The sequence below is a fragment of the Trichosurus vulpecula genome, chromosome 1, assembly GCF_011100635.1.
Source record: "Trichosurus vulpecula isolate mTriVul1 chromosome 1, mTriVul1.pri, whole genome shotgun sequence".
NCBI classification, from domain to species: Eukaryota; Metazoa; Chordata; class Mammalia; order Diprotodontia; family Phalangeridae; genus Trichosurus; species Trichosurus vulpecula.
Genome location: NC_050573.1, coordinates 436,618,507 through 436,637,385, shown reverse-complemented (window position 1 = coordinate 436,637,385; position 18,879 = coordinate 436,618,507). Strand labels below are relative to the sequence as shown.

General features: G+C 40.5%; 1 protein-coding gene across 1 annotated transcript in view; it reads left to right on the top strand.

Moving 5' to 3' along the window:
- Positions 1 to 18,879, top strand: part of CMYA5 (cardiomyopathy associated 5) — a 126,652-nt gene that overhangs the window by 42,160 nt on the left and 65,613 nt on the right. The window contains exons 2-5 of the mRNA XM_036762580.1: positions 15 to 11,913; positions 14,253 to 14,348; positions 16,533 to 16,766; positions 18,275 to 18,297. Coding sequence (XP_036618475.1) covers positions 15 to 11,913; positions 14,253 to 14,348; positions 16,533 to 16,766; positions 18,275 to 18,297 — 12,252 coding nt within the window. The remainder of the gene's footprint in view (positions 1 to 14; positions 11,914 to 14,252; positions 14,349 to 16,532; positions 16,767 to 18,274; positions 18,298 to 18,879) is intronic.

The window sequence follows — 18,879 nt, the reverse complement described above, 5'->3', positions numbered from 1 at the left end:
TATTATCATTCTAGGTTAACTGACCAGAATGAAGAGGACAAGACCACGCAGGAGTGTATTATATCTGACCCCTCCTTTTCCATGGTAACAGTTCAACGTGAAGATAGTGGAATAACCTGGGAGACCAGTTCAAGTAGGTCCTCTACTCCCTGGGCCTCAGAAAGTAGTTTAACTTCTGATATGTATAGTATGGAAGGGTCAACAGTAAGTTCTCCTCCGGGGAACATTTCTTTTATCTTGAATGAAGGTAAAAAGGTTCGGAAAAGAACCCGTAAGTCATCATCAAAGAGTGGCTCCCCAGCTTTGCGTCGGAAAGGAGGCAAAAAGAGACACTCCTTGGAAGGGCAAGCAGATGTCCCAGCAAATGCAAAAGACAAAGCTTCAATTTCAGATGGAAAGTCAGAACAAGAAAAGTCATCTCTTGGTATTTATGATAAAACTAGAAAAAAGAAGACTGCCTCAAACACACCCCCTATCACTGGGGCAATATACAAAGAATACAAGCCATTAGTCTTAAGACCAGTTTACATAGGAACAGTACAATATAAAATTAAGATGTTCAATTCAGTGAAAGAAGAAATAATTCCTCTACAATTTTATGGAACATTGCCAAAGGGTTATGTGATTAAGGAAATCAATTACAGAAAGGGGAAAGATGCATCTATTACTTTAGAACCAGATGTGACAAATCAGGACTCTAGCATATCTTCCAAAGTAAGCAAACCAATGACCCCAAATATAGAGAGTAATAAAGAAAAGCAGCTTTCTCCACCCTGGAGAGAAGCAATGTCTAAAGAGTCCAGGCCAGTGCCATCATTTCTTAAGGATATAGAAAGGCCAAAGGAAATTGATTCATATTCCCCGCTAAATACAGCTGCAGCATCTGGGCTCAAACATGCTGTTTCCTCATATTCTAGTAATGAAACTATGGAGCCTCAGAGTCTCCCATCATCAGCTTCAACACTTCCAGCTGAAGAAGCAAAAATACATGAAATACAAATGAATTCTCTAGATACCGCAACCTCAGAATTGATGGCACCCAAAATGGTGAAGGAAGAGTTGAAAGCTGATACACAACAAGCTGCAGTTTTATCACCCACACTTTCAACATCACCATTTTTTGTGGATGAAGTTGGAGAGGCAGAAAGAGAATCCGATTTATTGGCAACTGCTGCTACATCTATTTCTGAGAATCTCACTTCGACTAAGGCAGAAAAGGAAGCCTTTGAGTCAGATTCACCAGTCACTGCAGCATCTGCTCCAGGGCCTTTTAGTACAAATGTAGAAAACCTGGAGCTGCCTTCCCTAGAAAAAGAAGAGTCAGTTTCTCCAACTGGTGAAGGGGAGATGGAAGAGACTAAGCCTGAATCAACAGTTTCTTCCTCTGCACCTCCAGCCTTGGGAGAAATGAAAGAGGAAGAGGAGGGTGTTTCCTTGCCAATAACTTCAGGGTCAGAACTGGAACCCTCATATGTATCAGAAGAAGAGATCATTGAAATTGATTACCCAGAAAGCCCAACTCCTTCTGAAAATGCCATCCCACCACATTTGGTTCATGAAGGGGAGAGAGAAGAAGCTGAACCCGACTTGCCACTATTGGCCACATCCACTTCTGAACATGTGGCTTTATTAGAGAAAGAGAGAGAGGAAATTGGGCCTATTTCTCCAGATTCAGACTTTGCATCCGAGTTTTCAAGTCTATCATATTCAACCCATGAACTAGAGGAAAAAGAAACTAAGCCGGTTTCTCCACCAGCTGTAATGTCAGCATCTGAACATGAAATTTTGTCAGAAGAAGAGACCGTGCCTTACTCCCCAGAGTTCACATCTGTCTCTGAGTATTCTATGACATCTCCTACAACAGAAGAGGAAAGTATTAGATGTGAAACCCCTACACCTTTAGCATCTACATCTGAAGCAACCATCTTCTCAGAAGAAGAGACCCTCGAAAGTGAACGTTATACACCAGATTCCACATCTGCTTCTGAGTATTCAATTCCCCCATACATGGCACAGGAGTCACAGAAGGAAGAAACCGATCAGCAGACACCACTAAGCTCAGTAGCCATAGCTGAACAAATGATTGTATCTGAAGAAGAAAAAGATGACATCGGACCCTTTTCTCCAGATTCAGCATTTGTGTCTGAATATTCATTTTCACCTCATGCAGTTCAAGAGTCAGAAAAAGAAGAATCTGAAAGGGATTACCCACTACGCTCAACATCGCCTTCTGAACACACCATTTTGACTGAAGAAGAGAATGAAGAGATGGAGCCTTTTTCACCAGACTCAGCCTCTGACTTTTCAGTCCCACCTTACGTAACACCTGAACCAGAGAAGAAAGACAATGAACCTGGTTTATTGCAAAGTGCAATATCTGTTTCGGAATATTCCATTTTTTCAGAAGCAGAGAAGGAAGAAATTGAGCCTGAGACCCAAACAGCTACAATGCCTGTCCCTGGCCATACTATTTTGTCACAGAAGCAAAAAACTCAACATCCTTCTTTAGTGTCAGGGTCCGAACAATTGAATCTGCCACCTTCAACAGCTGAAGTAGAAAAGGGAGAAGTCAAGCCCAGCTCCCAAACAGCTAGCAAATCTGTATCTGAGTATCTCATTTTGTCACAGAAGCAAAAAATTGAAGGTCCCTTTCAGGTACCTGAGTCTGAACATTCAATTCCACCATCTTCAACTGATGAAAGAGAGAAGGAAGAAATCAGGCCTGATTCATCAGTACCTGCCTTCATGAAGGCAGATTCATCTGAGAAAGAAAAAATCAAGCCAGTTTTACCAGAAATTTCTGTCACTAAGCCTCAAGAATCAATCCCACCAGCGTCAACTCAAGAAGTAAAGAAAGAGCCAGGAATGGAATCCACACATATTCAAAAAGAGACATCTGAACATTTGGCTTTTTCAAAAGTAAGCAAGGAAGAAACCATGCCCAACTCCCAGGCCACTCCACCTGAATACCCAGCTTCATTGCAGCATAAAGAAACGGAGCCCCATTCTCCAAGGGTCCCAGAGTATGTGATGGAACCCTCAGTTGCACCTGGGGAGGCAGGGAAGAAAGTGGGATCTGATTCTATGTCAGTTGAGATGCCTGTGATTCAGCAGGAAACTTTACTGAAGAATAAGGAAAACCTGAAAGATATCCAAGAGGCAAAATCGCTAGCTGGATTTGGAGTTTCACAAGCAGAGACAGAGGAAAAAGTTAGGCAGGACAAAGAACAAGCAGCCATACCTGAATCCCAGCACCTGATTTTATCAGAATTAGAGAAAGAGGGAACCCCACATGCCTATGAACTGAAATCCTCATCTTTGTCAGAAGAAACTAAACAGGAAATTGAGCCTGATTCTCCACAAGCCACAGTATCAGAACTCAAACCATTACTTTTGCCCAGAGTAGTAAAGGAAGAAATCCAATCAGATTCACCACTTCCCACAACATCTGTATTTGATTCAGTCTTATCAAAAGCAAGCAAGGAAGAAGTGGATCACAGTTGTCCACCAACAGAATGTCTACTTCTAAATGAGAAAGAAAAGGAAGTAGGTGAATCCAGCCCTTCACCTATCGAAACAACCGCATCTAAGCCTCCAATCTGGTCAGAAGTACATAAAGAAGAAGTGAATTTCCATGCAACACAAAATGCAAGCTATTCAGCAGAGCATGCAGTTTTGGCAGAAGTGGTAAAGGAAGAGGAAAAACCTGGGTCCCCTGTGCCTGAGCATTCAGTTTTATCAAAGGTAGGAAGTGATCAAGGCATCCCACCTTTGACAGTTCCTGCACCTGAACGTTCGACTTTGTCAAAAAAGCAAGTCCCTGAATTATCCACTCCAGCACCAGTGACTGGAGGTTCAGTTCCACCATACATGGCTGTTGAAATGGAGAAAAAAGATACCAAACTTCCTTCATCAAAGACTGTCACATCAGCATCAGATCAAGCAGTTCCATCACAAGAAAAGGAAGAAATAAAATACCCCCCACATGAACTGGAAACTTTGGGGACAGGAGAGTTATCTATGGAATCCATGACTCCTACAGGTGAGAGGAGCAGACAAGAACATGGAACACTGATATCAGATAAGAGTTACTTGCCATCAGAAAAGCCAGCTGTTGCTTCATCAAGTCATCCAGTGGAGCCTGAGAAGACAGGCATGTTACTCCAAACCCTAGAATTATCAGGGGCTGTATCAGAGCTGTCAAAGGACTTAGTGAGTGAAAAGGAACATAAGGATGCAAAACTGGAAATATCTCTCACATCAGAAACAGGAAGCTCAGTGCCGGAAAGGGCAAAGTCTGAGGCTAAGACCAGGGAAGAAGGAAAGCAAGAGCATAAGCCTTTCTCAGATGAGGTGACCAGTGTGGTGTCAGATAAATCAGTACCTTCTTTCATTGAAAAAGAAAATATAGAACCACGGCAAGATCATTTTTCATTAAAAGAATTATTGCAAGAGTCAGGAGATTTGGCAGACTCTAACAAAGGAGAGACTCAAAAAGGTCATCCTCTGACCTCTATAGGAGATTTGGTCCCACAAGGAGCAAGAGATATTTTGACCAAAACAAATGGAGACATCACCCAAACACATTCACTCCCTGTATCAGAAAATGTGCCTGAGCCATCCAAAATGGCTTCTTCTGATCTCTCCGAGGAACGAGCAAAGCAAAAAACTACACTTTGCCCAGATGATGTTGTTAGTTTACCTGACCTATCAATACCTTCATTGAGCAGTGCCTTGGCTGATCAACAGGATAGTGCTACTAAGTCACATTCATTCGCAGGAGCAAATTTGCCTTTGGAAGAGTTGAAATCTATTGTCATGATTAAGCCTGGAGATGTTATGGATGCAAAAGATTCCCTCCCTTTGCAAAAAGAAGGAAGCTGGCTGCAGAAAGAACCGAGCCAAGAGCAGGCTAGCCCTGACAAAGAAAGAGTGCTGGAGTCAGGGCAGCTGTGTTCCTCTGCCACAGATGGAAGATTGTTGGGACAGGTAACATCTGTTCCACCTGAGGAGAAACAACCTTATGAACATATAAAACAAGAAAGCCTTTACCCAGCTGAAGAACCTGATTTATCAGCACACAGACCAACATCTCCTCTGACAACTCAAACTTATTCTTCTCCTGAAATACAAGTGGCTGAACAGCCACAAGGTACACTTCTAGTTGCAAATGTAGTTAAACCTGAAGTTAATGGGAAGCAGCAATCTTCATCAGTGGATTCTGAAAGTATGATACCAGAAAAGTTAGGCACTGAAGAGGATGGCCAGGAAAAATTCATACCAACCTCTGAAAGTGCCACTAAGGTCCAAACTCGAATCTCTGGCGACCACCTAAAGGAGCAGGTAAAGCCTGAAATTATTCCTTCTTCAGTCAAAGCAACCAGTTGTCTGGAAGAAGATTCAGTAGCAGCCTTAGGTAGTGAAAAAGAAGATCTGGGAAGTACACCATATTCTTCCACAGAGAAAAGATTGTTGGAGGAATCAAAAGCAGACACTTCAAAGGTTGTGAAAAATGCTGAAGAAGCCCAGCAGTCAGAATCAGAAAAACCTCTGCCTGAGGCCAAAATATCAATGCAAGAAAAATCAAAGCTTTCCCTAATTCAATCTGGGGAAATAAGTGCGCCGCTGGATTCCCCGGAAACAATTAACAAAGTGCCAGAGCAGGCTGAAACTGCTACCCCAAGCACTGTTACCGACAGTAAAGCCAAAAAAAGAGTTTCATCTTTCACATCTTGGATGGCCAGTCTGTTTTTTGGAGCAAGCACTCCAGAAAATGATGTTGATGAAAAAGAAGCTCAGCCAAGTCCTGCTACAGACACAGCTGTGTTGGAAGACAATGTTAAAATGACATTTTCAGCTGCCCCTGATGACTTTAATGAAGCTGAGAAACCAGCACTATCTCCTTCATCAGTGTCAGGACTTTTGCCTAAGAAAGAACCTGAAGTCACTTTAATTAAAGCCAGTGAAGAAAGAGAGCAGAAAGAAACACCACTAACTTTACCTAACCAAGTGGATAAGGAGCTATCCAAGTTGACTCTGTTAAGTGGTGAAAAGGTGTCACAAAAATCAGAGCCATTACCAACGCATCATTTACCAGAGTCAGAATTGTTATCTGGAGTAGAATCTAGAACTGCCTTAACAGAATCTGGAAAACAAAGACAATCCAAAGAAGAACCTATGTTTTTATCTGCCATGGAAGAAACTCCACCAGAACTACCCAAACTCATTTCTGGGAATCTTACTGAAGAACGTAAGACTCCAGAAAATGGGAAGGAAGAAAAGCAATCTTTATCAGGCATAGGGGTTGAGATGCCATCAGAAGAACCAGCAAGCATCAAAGTTACTTCTACTCAGAACAGGACATATCTTGAAAACCAGCTTCCTCTTTTGGGAAAACATTTGGTTTCAGATGAAGCTGAAAATGGTGCTTCTGTTCACATGACTGGTGATAACAAGGTACAAAAGGCAGAAATCTGCACTCACTCTGAAACAAGCCAGCTAACAGAAGAATCAAAGAGTGTTTTAACCTATCTCGATGAACAGTATGACCAAGAAAAAACATTGTTCTCTCCAGTGGAAGTGGATCAAGTTACTTGGTCACCAAAGTCAACTCCATCAGAATTTGCAGGTGAAAGGATTATGAAAGATTCAGCAAAGCTGGAGTCAAGAACTTTAACAATAGAAGAATCAAAAGACAGTTTAATTAAAGTTGGTGATGACAGACTGGAGGAAAAAATGCCAAAGGCTGTATCTTCATCATTTTATGATGATGAGCCTAACCTAAAAACTGTAAGTTCAACTGATGAAGAAAAAGTGTTAGAACAAAAACCATATCACATCATGGAAAAAGCTATGGTGGCAGAAAAGTCAGAAATGGCAGTCCCACTGATGCCAAGAGATTCAAAGGAAATAAAGATGGCAGGCATCTTACAGGAATCAGGACTACATCAAGTGGAATACTCAAAAGACTCTGTTCTTCAGTTCTGTGAAAATAATGAAGACAAAGGAATGGTGCCCAAGACGCCTGTTGAAGTCAGTATGGGGTCAGAGATACCCAAGTCTACTGCTTCAATCCCCAGTGAAAATCAGCTCTCTTCTGCAGAGAAAGGCATGAAGGAAGATTCAAAACCTCTTCTAATTCTGGGATCCAGAGAAGTGTCTGAGGAATTAGGTACGACTCTTGGAAGCTGTGTGGATGAAAGTCAACCGCTATCATTTGCTAAAGCAGATTTTTTCAAGGAATCACAGATTGCTTCAGTGGGCCCCACAGAAAGGAGCAAAGAAGAAAGTTGTCAATCTTCTTTGGCAGAGAAAGAAAAGTTAATTTTGGGAAGATCTGATGCCATCACAGTCAGTCCTGAGGAAGAAGAAAAAACGTTAGAACAAAAACCATATCACATCATGGAAAAAGCTATGGTGGCAGAAAAGTCAGAAATGGCAGTCCCACTGATGCCAAGAGATTCAAAGGAAATAAAGATGGCAGGCATCTTACAGGAATCAGGACTACATCAAGTGGAATACTCAAAAGACTCTGTACTTCAGTTCTGTGAAAATAAAGAAGACAAAGGACTGGTGCCCAAGATGCCTGTTGAAGTCAGTATGGAGTCAGAGATACCCAAGTCTACTGCTTCAATCCCCAGTGAAAATCAGCTCTCTTCTGCAGAGAAAGGCATGAAGGAAGATTCAAAACCTCATCTAATTCTGGGATCCAGAGAAGTGTCTGAGGAATTAGGTATGACCCTTGGAAGCTCTGTGGATGAAAGTCAACTGCTATCATTTGGTAAAGCAGATTTTTTCAAGGAATCACAGATTGCTTCAGTGGGCCCCACGGAAAGGAGCAAAGGAGAAAGTTGTCAATCTCCTTTGGCAGAGAAAGAAAAGTTAATTTTGGGAAGATCTGATGCCATCACAGTCAGTCCTGAGGAAGAAGAAAAAACGTTAGAACAAAAACCATACCACATCATGGAAAAAGCTATGGTGGCAGAAAAGTCAGAAATGGCAGTCCCACTGATGCCAAGAGATTCAAAGGAAATAAAGATGGCAGGCATCTTACAGGAATCAGGACTACATCAAGTGGAATACTCAAAAGACTCTGTACTTCAGTTCTGTGAAAATAAAGAAGACAAAGGAATGGTGCCCAAGATGCCTGTTGAAGTTAGTATGGGGTCAGAGATACCCAAGTCTACTGCTTCAATCCCCAGTGAAAATCAACTCTCTTCTGCAGAGAGAGGCATGAAGGAAGATTCAAAACCTCATCTAATTCTGGGATCCAGAGAAGTGTCTGAGGAATTAGGTATGACCCTTGGAAGCTCTGTGGATGAAAGTCAACTGCTATCATTTGCTAAAGCAGATTTTTTCAAGGAATCACAGATTGTTTCAGTGGGCCCCACGGAAAGGAGCAAAGGAGAAAGTTGTCAATCTTCTTTGGCAGAGAAAGAAAAGTTAATTTTGGGAAGATCTGATGCCATCACAGTCAGTCCTGAGGAAGAAGAAAAAACGTTAGAACAAAAACCATACCACATCATGGAAAAAGCTATGGTGGCAGAAAAGTCAGAAATGGCAGTCCCACTGATGCCAAGAGATTCAAAGGAAATAAAGATGGCAGGCATCTTACAGGAATCAGGACTACATCAAGTGGAATACTCAAAAGACTCTGTACTTCAGTTCTGTGAAAATAATGAAGACAAAGGAATGGTGCCCAAGATGCCTGTTGAAGTCAGTATGGGGTCAGAGATACCCAAGTCTACTGCTTCAATCCCCAGTGAAAATCAACTCTCTTCTGTAGAGAGAGGCATGAAGGAAGATTCAAAGCCTCATCTAATTCTGGGATCCAGAGAAGTGTCTGAGGAATTAGGTATGACTCTTGGAAGCTCTGTGGTTGAAAGTCAACCGCTGTCATTTGCTAAAGAAGATTTTTTCAAGGAATCACAGTTTGCTTCAGTGGGCCCCATGGAAAGAAGCAAAGAAGAAAGTTGTCAATCTCCTTTGACAGAGAAAGAAAAGTTAATTTTGGGAAGATCTGAAGCCATCACAGTCAGTCCTGAGGAGGAAGGTGAACAAAAAAGAAGCCTTCCAAATTTATCTCCAGGTGAAAATAATCAAATGACTCAACCTTACTCAGCAGAGAGAACCAATTTTGCCTCTGAAGAATCAGGAATCACCTTTGGTATTTCTCATGATGAAACTGAAAATCTGAAAAATCAAACATATTCTCTGGCTAAAGCAAAATCAGTTACTGGAGGATCACAAACAGTGCTCTCAGTGGCTCACCCAGACATTAAGGAAACAAAAACAATAGGAATTAAGCCAACTCCTTTAAGTAAAACTGATTCATTGGAAGAAAAAACTAGTACATTAATTCCAAGTAGTCCTGGTCACAGAGTCAAAGTAGACCAGGAGGACATTCATGCTATACCTGATATAGGAAGTCTGACATCTAAAATACTAAGTCACAATGAGGAAAAGGAACAACACTTGCTTTTCTCTGACATACCACATGCCACAGCTGAGCCTTCCAAAGAGGCTTTACCTGATATTACCAAAGAAAGCAAGAAGCAAGAGTCACAACCCAAATTAGAAACCTTCAGTAAAGTGGTGTCTAGAGAATCCGAAATTACTCTAGATCGTCCCTTTGATGGAACAGGGAACTTAAATCAATTATCTTCTTTTCCAGAAGCCATTTTCTCACCTGTGAAATCACCAGCTGTGATTTCAGTATCTTCTCCAGAAGTTAATATATCAGAGATATCAGTAATTTCACCACCAGAACTAACTGGAGTAGGTCATGTTCACCAAACCAAAGACGGAGCACCAGATTCACCTATACCACTTACTTTTGTCTCAAAGCAAGTTTCTGATTCCCAGACAAAGCCTATAGGACATCTTCAGGTAGATAAACCATACCCATTGGCAATTCATGATTCTGATCAAGTTACATGTGATATGCCATCAACTAATGGTGAAGAAATTTCTTCCACTGAAGGTATAGAAAAGAAACCTGAAAATCTTTTTGTAAAAGATGGAGCATTTGCAGCTCCTGTGGCGACCAGCAAGCCCCCCGGCCTCACAGAAGATCAAAAAAATGCATTTAGCATCATCTCTGAAGGTTGTGAAATACTGAACATCCATGCTCCTGCTTTTATTTCATCAGTTGATGAAGAAGAGTGTGAAAAAATGCAGGATAAGTTAGAGTACTTGGAAAAGAAGACTTCACAAAGCATTCAACCCTTTCACGATGACAATCAGGTGACTGTAGTTCAGGAAACTGTGAGAAATGAGTCCCATGCAAGTGACTTGGATGCAGATGTGTCCCTGGGGAAGGGACAGATGCAAGAGAAAACTCACCCAGCAGAAGAGGACATTTCCGGTGGCTCAGATGTAGCCTTCAGTTATCATACAATGCCCAGTGATGAGGATTATTTTGAAAAATATACTTTAATTGACTATAACATCTCCCCAGAGCCACTGAAAAAAGAATCCTTTCAAAAGCAAGACACTGAAAGAGAACCCCAAAAGAAAGTTCCTGAAGAAACCATCTCTTTCCCAGAAAGTTCAGCGGATAAGACTCTGGAATATGAATTTGACTTGGTAAAATTAGATGAAAGCTTTTATGGAATGGAAAAGGATGATGGCAAAGTTTCTTATACAGAATCTCAGCCATCTTTACCTACTCTCAGATCTACTGACAGTGAGACACCAAAGAATGTAGCCAGAGATGTGGAATCAAAGTCCCCTGGAATGCCCTTATTTAATGCAGAAGAAGGAGTGTTATCCCGAACTCAACTATTTCCTACGGAAGTTAAAGCTGTCAACCCAGAGTTGCTAGAGGAACCGCCAGCGCTAGCATTCTTATATAAAGATCTGTATGAAGAAGCAGTTGGGGACAAAAAAAGGGAAGGTGAGACCACCTCTGATAGGGAGAGTCTGAATTCTGATGCTTCATTTCCAAGCAGACATTCTGATGCTGAGGAGGGAACTGGAATGTATTTTGAGAAGTACATTCTTAAAGATGACATTCTAAATGATGCATCTGGATATCAGAAAGACCAAAGCCAACCTCTGGAAGAAATACCAGTTGGTAAAGATGATTCATGCCAACTGATAGCTAGAGAAGGAGAAATCTGGGGGAGGTTTGGAATTAATTTGGGAGAGAGGAGCGTGGAGGAGGAACAGAAAGTTATGTTTGGTGAAGGGGAATTAAGAGGCACTGTGGAAAACCATAAGGATGGAGAGGTACAAGGGAAAATGCCCATCACTGAGGAAGTCCAGTTGGCTTCTCAGAAAATAAGTTATGCAGTACCCTTCCAAGACACACATCACATTTTAGAGAGAGTAGACGAACCTGATAGCCAGGGTAATGAAGAAGAAAATGCCAGTCCTGAGGCAAGTCAGCATTTCCCAGTGGAAGTGTCTTACCCAGAAGAAGAACTCACGTCAGGTGCAACACCTGCTCCAGAAAGCCTGCAAGTAGAACCTCAAGTATTTGTACCTCCTGAAATGATGGAGGCAAGGGCCTGCAGCCCTGTTCAGGATGAATATGAGTTTGCAGAATTAATGAATTATGAAGTGGTTACTCAAGAGGATCTCTTATCTGATGACTTGTTTTCTGAATCCACGCCCGAAGATGTCCTATCCCAAGGCAAGGAGTCTTTTGAGCTTATTGGTGAAAATGATGATTTTGCAAAGGAAGTGGAACAAAATAAGTCTGTTCTACAGAAGGATTCTGGACCTGAGGTTGTAGAGCCAGAGCGATTATTGGCAGAAGCGGAAGATACACAGAAAGAAACCAAAAAATCCCAAATCGACACATATTGCTACACATGCAAATGCCCTATTTCTGCAATTGACAAGATATTCGGTGCACACAAAGACCATGAAGTCGCGGCACTTGACACAGCTATCGATGTGGTCAAGGTAAATATGGTCTTAAAATTCTAATAGCTAGAATACTTCTCTTCTAAACATATGCTTCTCCTGGTCAATTTCAGAAGTGACCTTTTTCTTTGATCTCTCAATCTTTTATATAAATTATTTGAGTTGGAAAGGCCCTGAAAACAAAGGAGAATATTTCCCTCTGTTTTCTGCTTAACCTTCATGTGATGGTATGCATAGAGATTAGTACTGGCATTGGGGGGAGGGAGGTAAGTAAAATGATTTCAAATTCAAATAAAATGCACTTTAAAGGGCACTGCTAAATAATTCTCAGGCTCATTTTGATTCAGCATTTTAACACATTGGAAGCTTGAATATGCATGTTCCCTACCAAATTTGCCCTTATCGACTTGCCCAACATTGAGTCTATGTCTCTGCAATTTGAGTTGAGCTGCAGTAGATTACCTGGCACATTTTTAGATATCAATCTCAATGCATTAGCATCAGAGCTCAAGACAACATGCTCACTCCTTCTCCAGGCTGACACTTGGGTTTTCTTAATTAATGACTACTGTGGCTTCAGCAAAGGCAGTGTGGAGCATCTGGGTTTCATAGCTGCTGCCATGAAGTTGGGAGTTTAAAATTATGTTGTTTCAGTCACTAAAATTTATCCTAAATACTTGACATTCAAAACTTTAATTGCCAAAGAAAGGGGGGGGGGGCGATGTGTGAGCTCAGAGCTAGTGATTTTTTTGCCTGGAGGAAAATAAACCTCATACAGGGCAAATAGCATGAAGTGTGCCTTCATGTATACTTAAAATATTTGGAGGATATCTTATGTGTTTTCATTGTCTTAATTTCTGAATGTATTGCTCTTCCTTCCCCTACTCAGAGAACCATCCTTTTAAATAGAGAATGAAAAAGCAAGAGAAAAAAAAAGCAATTCAGCAAAATTAACCAACACAGTGAAAAAGACTAACTGTATATACGATATTCCAAATCCATGGTCCTCCACCTTTGCGAAGAAGGGAGGGAGGTGCATTTTCTTATGCCTTTTCCAGGTTCAAGCTTGGTTATTATAATTACACAGCATTCACTTTTGTCACACAAACTTTTAAAGCTGAGACACCAGCAGCCTCTGCAGGCAGAAAGACCAGGACATTGCTAGGGAGGACATCACCAGAGGCAGGGAAGGAGTAGGTGGGAACAGGATGGGCTGGGCTCGGGTGTGAACCCCAGCGGGATGAGAGAGTAGAGAAAGTGGGCTACTTAGTAGCTTCCTATTTTAACTAGCTCTTTTCACTAACTAAATGATAATTTATGTTGTTTTTGCCTGCTCAAGAACTTTCAAGTGCTTTAAATTCTCTCTAAAATGATGACCTTGAGAAAAAGTTCAGATGGCCGCACTCTAGTTATGCCTAATGGCTAACTTTGGCTTTTCTGACATTTAATTTTTTTCTGGTCCTGTTGTAGCAGGTGTGAGAATTGAAAAGTGAAAGGGGAAAAAAACTCAACCAAAGGGAAGAAAGCCCATTTAATTTTCATCAAGCAATCTGTAAAGATTAAGAATTGACCAGCAAATTTTAAATAATAAGAATCATATTATTTTTAAAATTGTTTAGATATTTATAGTTCTAGAATTCTCTATGGTCTTTATATAGAAACTCTTTAATTATTCAAGGTCTAATTATCTAATTTGTGAGTTATTTTACTTTCTCCTGGGTCCTTTCTCCAGTTGTTTGCCTTTAGGTAATTTTAGTGATCATTAGAATTTTAATCAGACTGTGATGAATGAATAAAATGAAAATGGGTTGAAATTCTTCAGTTCCATTTTGTTCCCCATTAGTGCCAATGAAAGGGTTATTAAGTGAAGAAGTTATAATTTTAATGGGAGCTATTGGTTAAAATGTTTTAACTGTATGCTACTTGTCCCTCACTCAAGATGGCAGAGAATTGAATTTGATCTCTTCTCTAGAACTTGAAGGAAAAAGAACTGAAAACTATAGAAGGACTGGAATTTAAGAATATCTCAAAGAACCAAGTTGCATCAATTGTTGTAGTATAGGCAAAGAAAATAGAGATAGGATAAAAATTTTTATTTCAAAGTAAAATTATGATAAAAATGTATGTAAGTTGATATGCCTGATCTTTCTAGTGTTAAAACAAGATCATCTCTTGAGAAAGTCATGTCCAACAGTTTACAAGTCCCTTCCCTTCCCTTCTTCTTCACTTCCTATAGCATAAAAAATAGCTCTCAAAAAATATCAATATCTTTGTGGAATAAATGTATAAGTATAGATATTGGTAACTATAAAATATTGCCAAGGTTGTTTCCTCAACTTTTATATAGTTATCCTTATCTTTTTTTAAAAAAAATTCAGATTCAATTAGGAGAATTTCTAGAAAATTTAAAAGAGAAGTCTCTGAAGATTGAAGCATTTGTTACCAAGATAGAATCATTCTTCAACACTATTGAGGTAAGTTGCTACATTTCTTCCCTACCAATTTCTCTCTTGTAAAGGATCTAGTTTTTTCAAGTAGTAAAGACATTCCCAAAGCAGCAGAACTGTTTTAGTTTGTGTTTTGGCCACAGTTGGTTTATTTTTGCCATTAAAAATGAAGTATCTCTAAAGTCTTCTCTTTGTGAAATCAGCGAGACCTTTCTAAGTACAGACAGTAGGACCAAAGTTTTCAAAATAATCCTTCCTTCTCACATGATGGTTTCTATAGTCAGGATGGGAGAGTCATTAGGTGAGCAAGGCATTGTCCACTGAAAATCCATTCACAGGACTACATTTTACCCTTGTTTCATTGATGTCAATAAATCAACAAGCATTTATTAAACACCTACTATATGCCAGGCCCTGTGCTAAGCAATGGGGATACAAAGAAAGGTAAAAAACCAGTCCCTTCCCTCAAGGAGCTCACACTCTAATGGAAGAGACCACATGCAAACAAATAATATAATATTATATATATATGTATATATATACATATGCATATATATACACATATTAATAAATTGGAGATAATCTCAGAGAGAAGGTGCTAACATTCTTGCGGAAGGTGGATAATTGTCAAAATGCCTATGTAGGTCTGTATCGCAAAGTATACGAGACTCTCCACATAGAGGTTGAAGAAGTAAACCATTTATCCAGACACCAGAGAACCATATCCCACAAGCTATTTATCCAGTCTATCACAGCAGTAAACCATTCCACACACAATATCACAACACCATCCCAAAACCAACCCCCTGCTGGGGTCTTCCCCAAAACAAACTCACAGTACAGCTAAGTCAGCCTGTTCAGTTCTAACAATCAGGAGGGCGACCATTAGCAGCCATTAGCAGCCATAACTGCTCTCCCTCTGCATTTCCTGTGACTTAACTTCCTTTCACTGTCAGGAAGCTCCTCCCACCACATGTGTCTTAGGCTTTCTGTGACTGACAGGTCACATGGACTATTAATGGGTGGGAAAGATCTTCAGATCTAAATTGCTACTACAGAGGGATTCATTGTCAGCCTAGGGTATAAGCTCCTTGAAGTCAGGAACTTGTAGTTTGTTTTTGTTTTTGTTTTTGTTTTTGTTTTGTATTTTCAGCACTTAGCATATTTACTTGAATGCTTGTTGAATCAATAAATGAGTCAATGAGTGAGGGACTCATGAAGGAAATGGCAAAATGGCAGAGATCTAGGGCCATTAGAAAAGGCTTTTTCACTGATGACCAGCATTATTAGCTAGTTTGATCAAATATCTGAGTATATCAGAAAGGACAGCATCGTTCCATTTGCCATATTACATAGAGTCACATTCCCATTAAGGTCCATGTGTGAGTGTAGCAAACTCTTTGGTTATTTCTACATAGATATGAGGGCTGAGCCAATCAGCAAAAGGCCTTGAATCTAATTCCTGAATATGATAAAGACTAGTCATGGAACCTTACTCTGAAAGGCTCCATCCTGTGTCTTTTGGGTACTTATGAATGTCTTTTTGGTATTTCAGTGACTGAACTCTTTCACACATAGTCCAAAATAGATCCCCCTTATGTTGTTTTGCTCTTTTTTTCAATTAGACCTGTGATTTCTTTGGAATAGAGCTCTCCCAATGGGAAAACATGTTTTAGCAATGCAAATCAATGCCTGCTAAGCAACTTGAGAGTTGTTTGAGAGATTATGTGGTTAAGCAACCTGTCCGGGGTCACAGTCAACATGTGTCAGAGACAGAACTTGAACGAAACCATTACTGCCATTCCCATTGCTGCCCCTCTAAAGTTGTGCTTTTTGATAGTTCAATAAGATTCTAGTAGTTAGAAGTCTTCCCCCTCACCCCCAATCATGTACTGTATTTATACTCTCCTTTATGTGTTTAGAAAAATGAAATTCTCATGCTAGAACATCAGAAGGTAACATCCTTCAAGTTTACTTTAGACAGATTTGTTTTTAAGAAGAATTGCATCTGGGGTGGCTAGGTGGTACAGTGGATAGAGCACCAACCCTGGAGTCAGGAGGACCTGAATTCAAATCCGGCCTCAGACATTTACTAGCTGTGTGACCCTGGGCAAATCACTTAGTCTCGATTGCCTCCAAAAAGAATCACATCTCAATGATATAATTGTATTTCTTGGATTAGCACTGGTTTTAGAAGTGTGCATTTTCCAGGAAAACTGTAGCAAAAATGAGAAACGGCTCGAAGAGCAAAATGAAGAAATGATGAAGAAGGTGCTGGCCCAGTATGATGAGAAGGCACAGAGCTTTGAGGAGGTGAAGAAGAGAAAAATGGAATACCTGCATGAGCAGATGGTGAACTTCCTACAGAGTATGGATACCGCCAAGGAGACTCTAGAGACAATTGTCAAGGAAGCAGAAGAACTCGATGAGACTGTTTTACTGACCGTAAGCACAAATTATAGTAATGCCAATCACTTTACTGCTCATGAGGAATTTGGCCCTTCTGCTTTTGAAAATAAATCTCACTTGGCTTTCAATACATATCCTCTGCAGTTGCTCAGAAGAGGATTTACCATCTTAAGCTTTTTTTTTTCATTTTAACTTATGCATTGATTTAACTCTAGCAAGTGCCTGCAATTCTAGACCACCCTAACATTTATCAACACGATAGTGTGGGGGGTGGGCAAGGGGGAGCAGCAGGAAGCATCAGTATGAACTCCCTTTACTGGGAGGACTATATATTCATTTTAACCTAAAAGGGGAAGAGAGTTCCGCCTCAAGGTCTAAAATCAGGCTTAGATCTCTCCTGCCAGTAACATTCCTTTCTTCATTGTCTCTGGACCGTCACTCTCAGGTGACCCTCTCTCACTTGACTGTGCCCTCCCTTCAATCTAAACTGCTTTCTTCTTTGCTCCCCCTTCCTTCAAGGCTCATGAAGTGACCAAACCTAGGCTGATAGGCTGATTCATCCTAAGATGTTAATGGGTGATAATAGCATGATGTGTTTGCGTTGGAGCAGACAACTTAATATCTTAGTCCAAAAGGTTAAGGTTGACTTTGTATCAGGGAGTCACTCAGACCCATCCTTCAGATTCCCCATCCCTAAGGCATTCCATAAAAGCAGCTGTTGGATTGACCCTGGAGTCAAAAGCAAGTAATCAATGGAGTTGGTTTCCTGTAGTGGGGTCACTAACATGTTCTAGGACTGGTGTGAAATCACACTTTGTTTCTGGACAGATGATAGGGGAATGCCATCTTTGATTGGAGGTAACATTACTTCCTAAAGTACCCCATGCCTTGTGTACCTTCCAGTAAGCCATGACTGTAGAGAAAGGCAGAAAGGAGGAATGTTGATCTCTTTTTATTTGCCTCTGGGGGCACAGCCAATAAATTCAGATGGTGGTCATGACATAAATTAGGTAGACATCTACAACCTAAAAGGAGAACTGCGATCTAGCACCTGCTTTGACTTTAATCTTGGGGTAAGAAAGAGGGAATGGGGAGAGGGTATGGATCTTGTTCTTGTGAAGTCATATGTAGCATTTGCAAAGCACTTCCTGGTTCTTAATAATCTTATCTGCTTCCCTCAATGGAAGTATTTCCTTAGAGCAATAGGTCTAAGCAGACTAAATTTTAATCATTCCTGTTGCTTCAGTAGCTGAAAAGTCCATTGTACACACAAGCCTCTATCTATCCCATTTCCTTGATGGGTAAGCTGAAGCAAAGCCATTTTCCAGGACTCACTTTGAAACTCACTTTGAAACAGGGTGAATGATGTCTAAGGCTCCTGTCCATAATCTGTGTGGTTTCTTTTGCTGCCTTAGGTGAATCCATCGAGAGAGAAACAGCCTTTGTGGAATTGTGGGAGGGATGCTTAAAAGGATGCACAATCTTGAGGTTACTGTTATCTGCTTTGTGGTATTAATTGGCTTCTCTTTCTTTTCCTCCACCAGTCATTTAAGGAAATCAACGACAGGTATATGAAACATGGCGTTGGCACACCTTAGTGGCTATGGAGCACAGCATGGTTGGATGCTCTATTAATCCTTGAAAGCTTCATAGAAACTGTGCTGGTAAAATAAAGGCCATCAATTTAACAAGCCACCAGATAGTCTTCCTTAGTGGCTGTGCTTTTGGAAGCCCAGTGACAGCTTCTGGAATGTATTGTGTGTATTTGGATAACAGCCATCATAATATAGCATTTTCAACTGCTTGCTTTAGGAATGCTCTTTAGATACAAACCTGTTCTAAACTGATGATTTTTCGGTTAGTACACAAAAATAATTTTGAAGGTGCTTAGAATTATATTTGTTTCTGTTCAGTTGTTTTTCAGTTCTATCCAACACTTCTGGCCTCGTTTGAGATTTTCTTGGCAAAGATACTGGAGTGGTTTGTCATTTCTTTCTCCAGTTGTTTTTTTTTTTTTTTACAAATGAGGAAATTGCAGCAAACACCATTAAGTGACTTGCCCAAGGTCACAAAACTAAGAAGTGTCAGAGACTGGATTTGAACTCAGGTCCTCCTGATTCCATGGCCACCACTCTACCCACTGCACCAC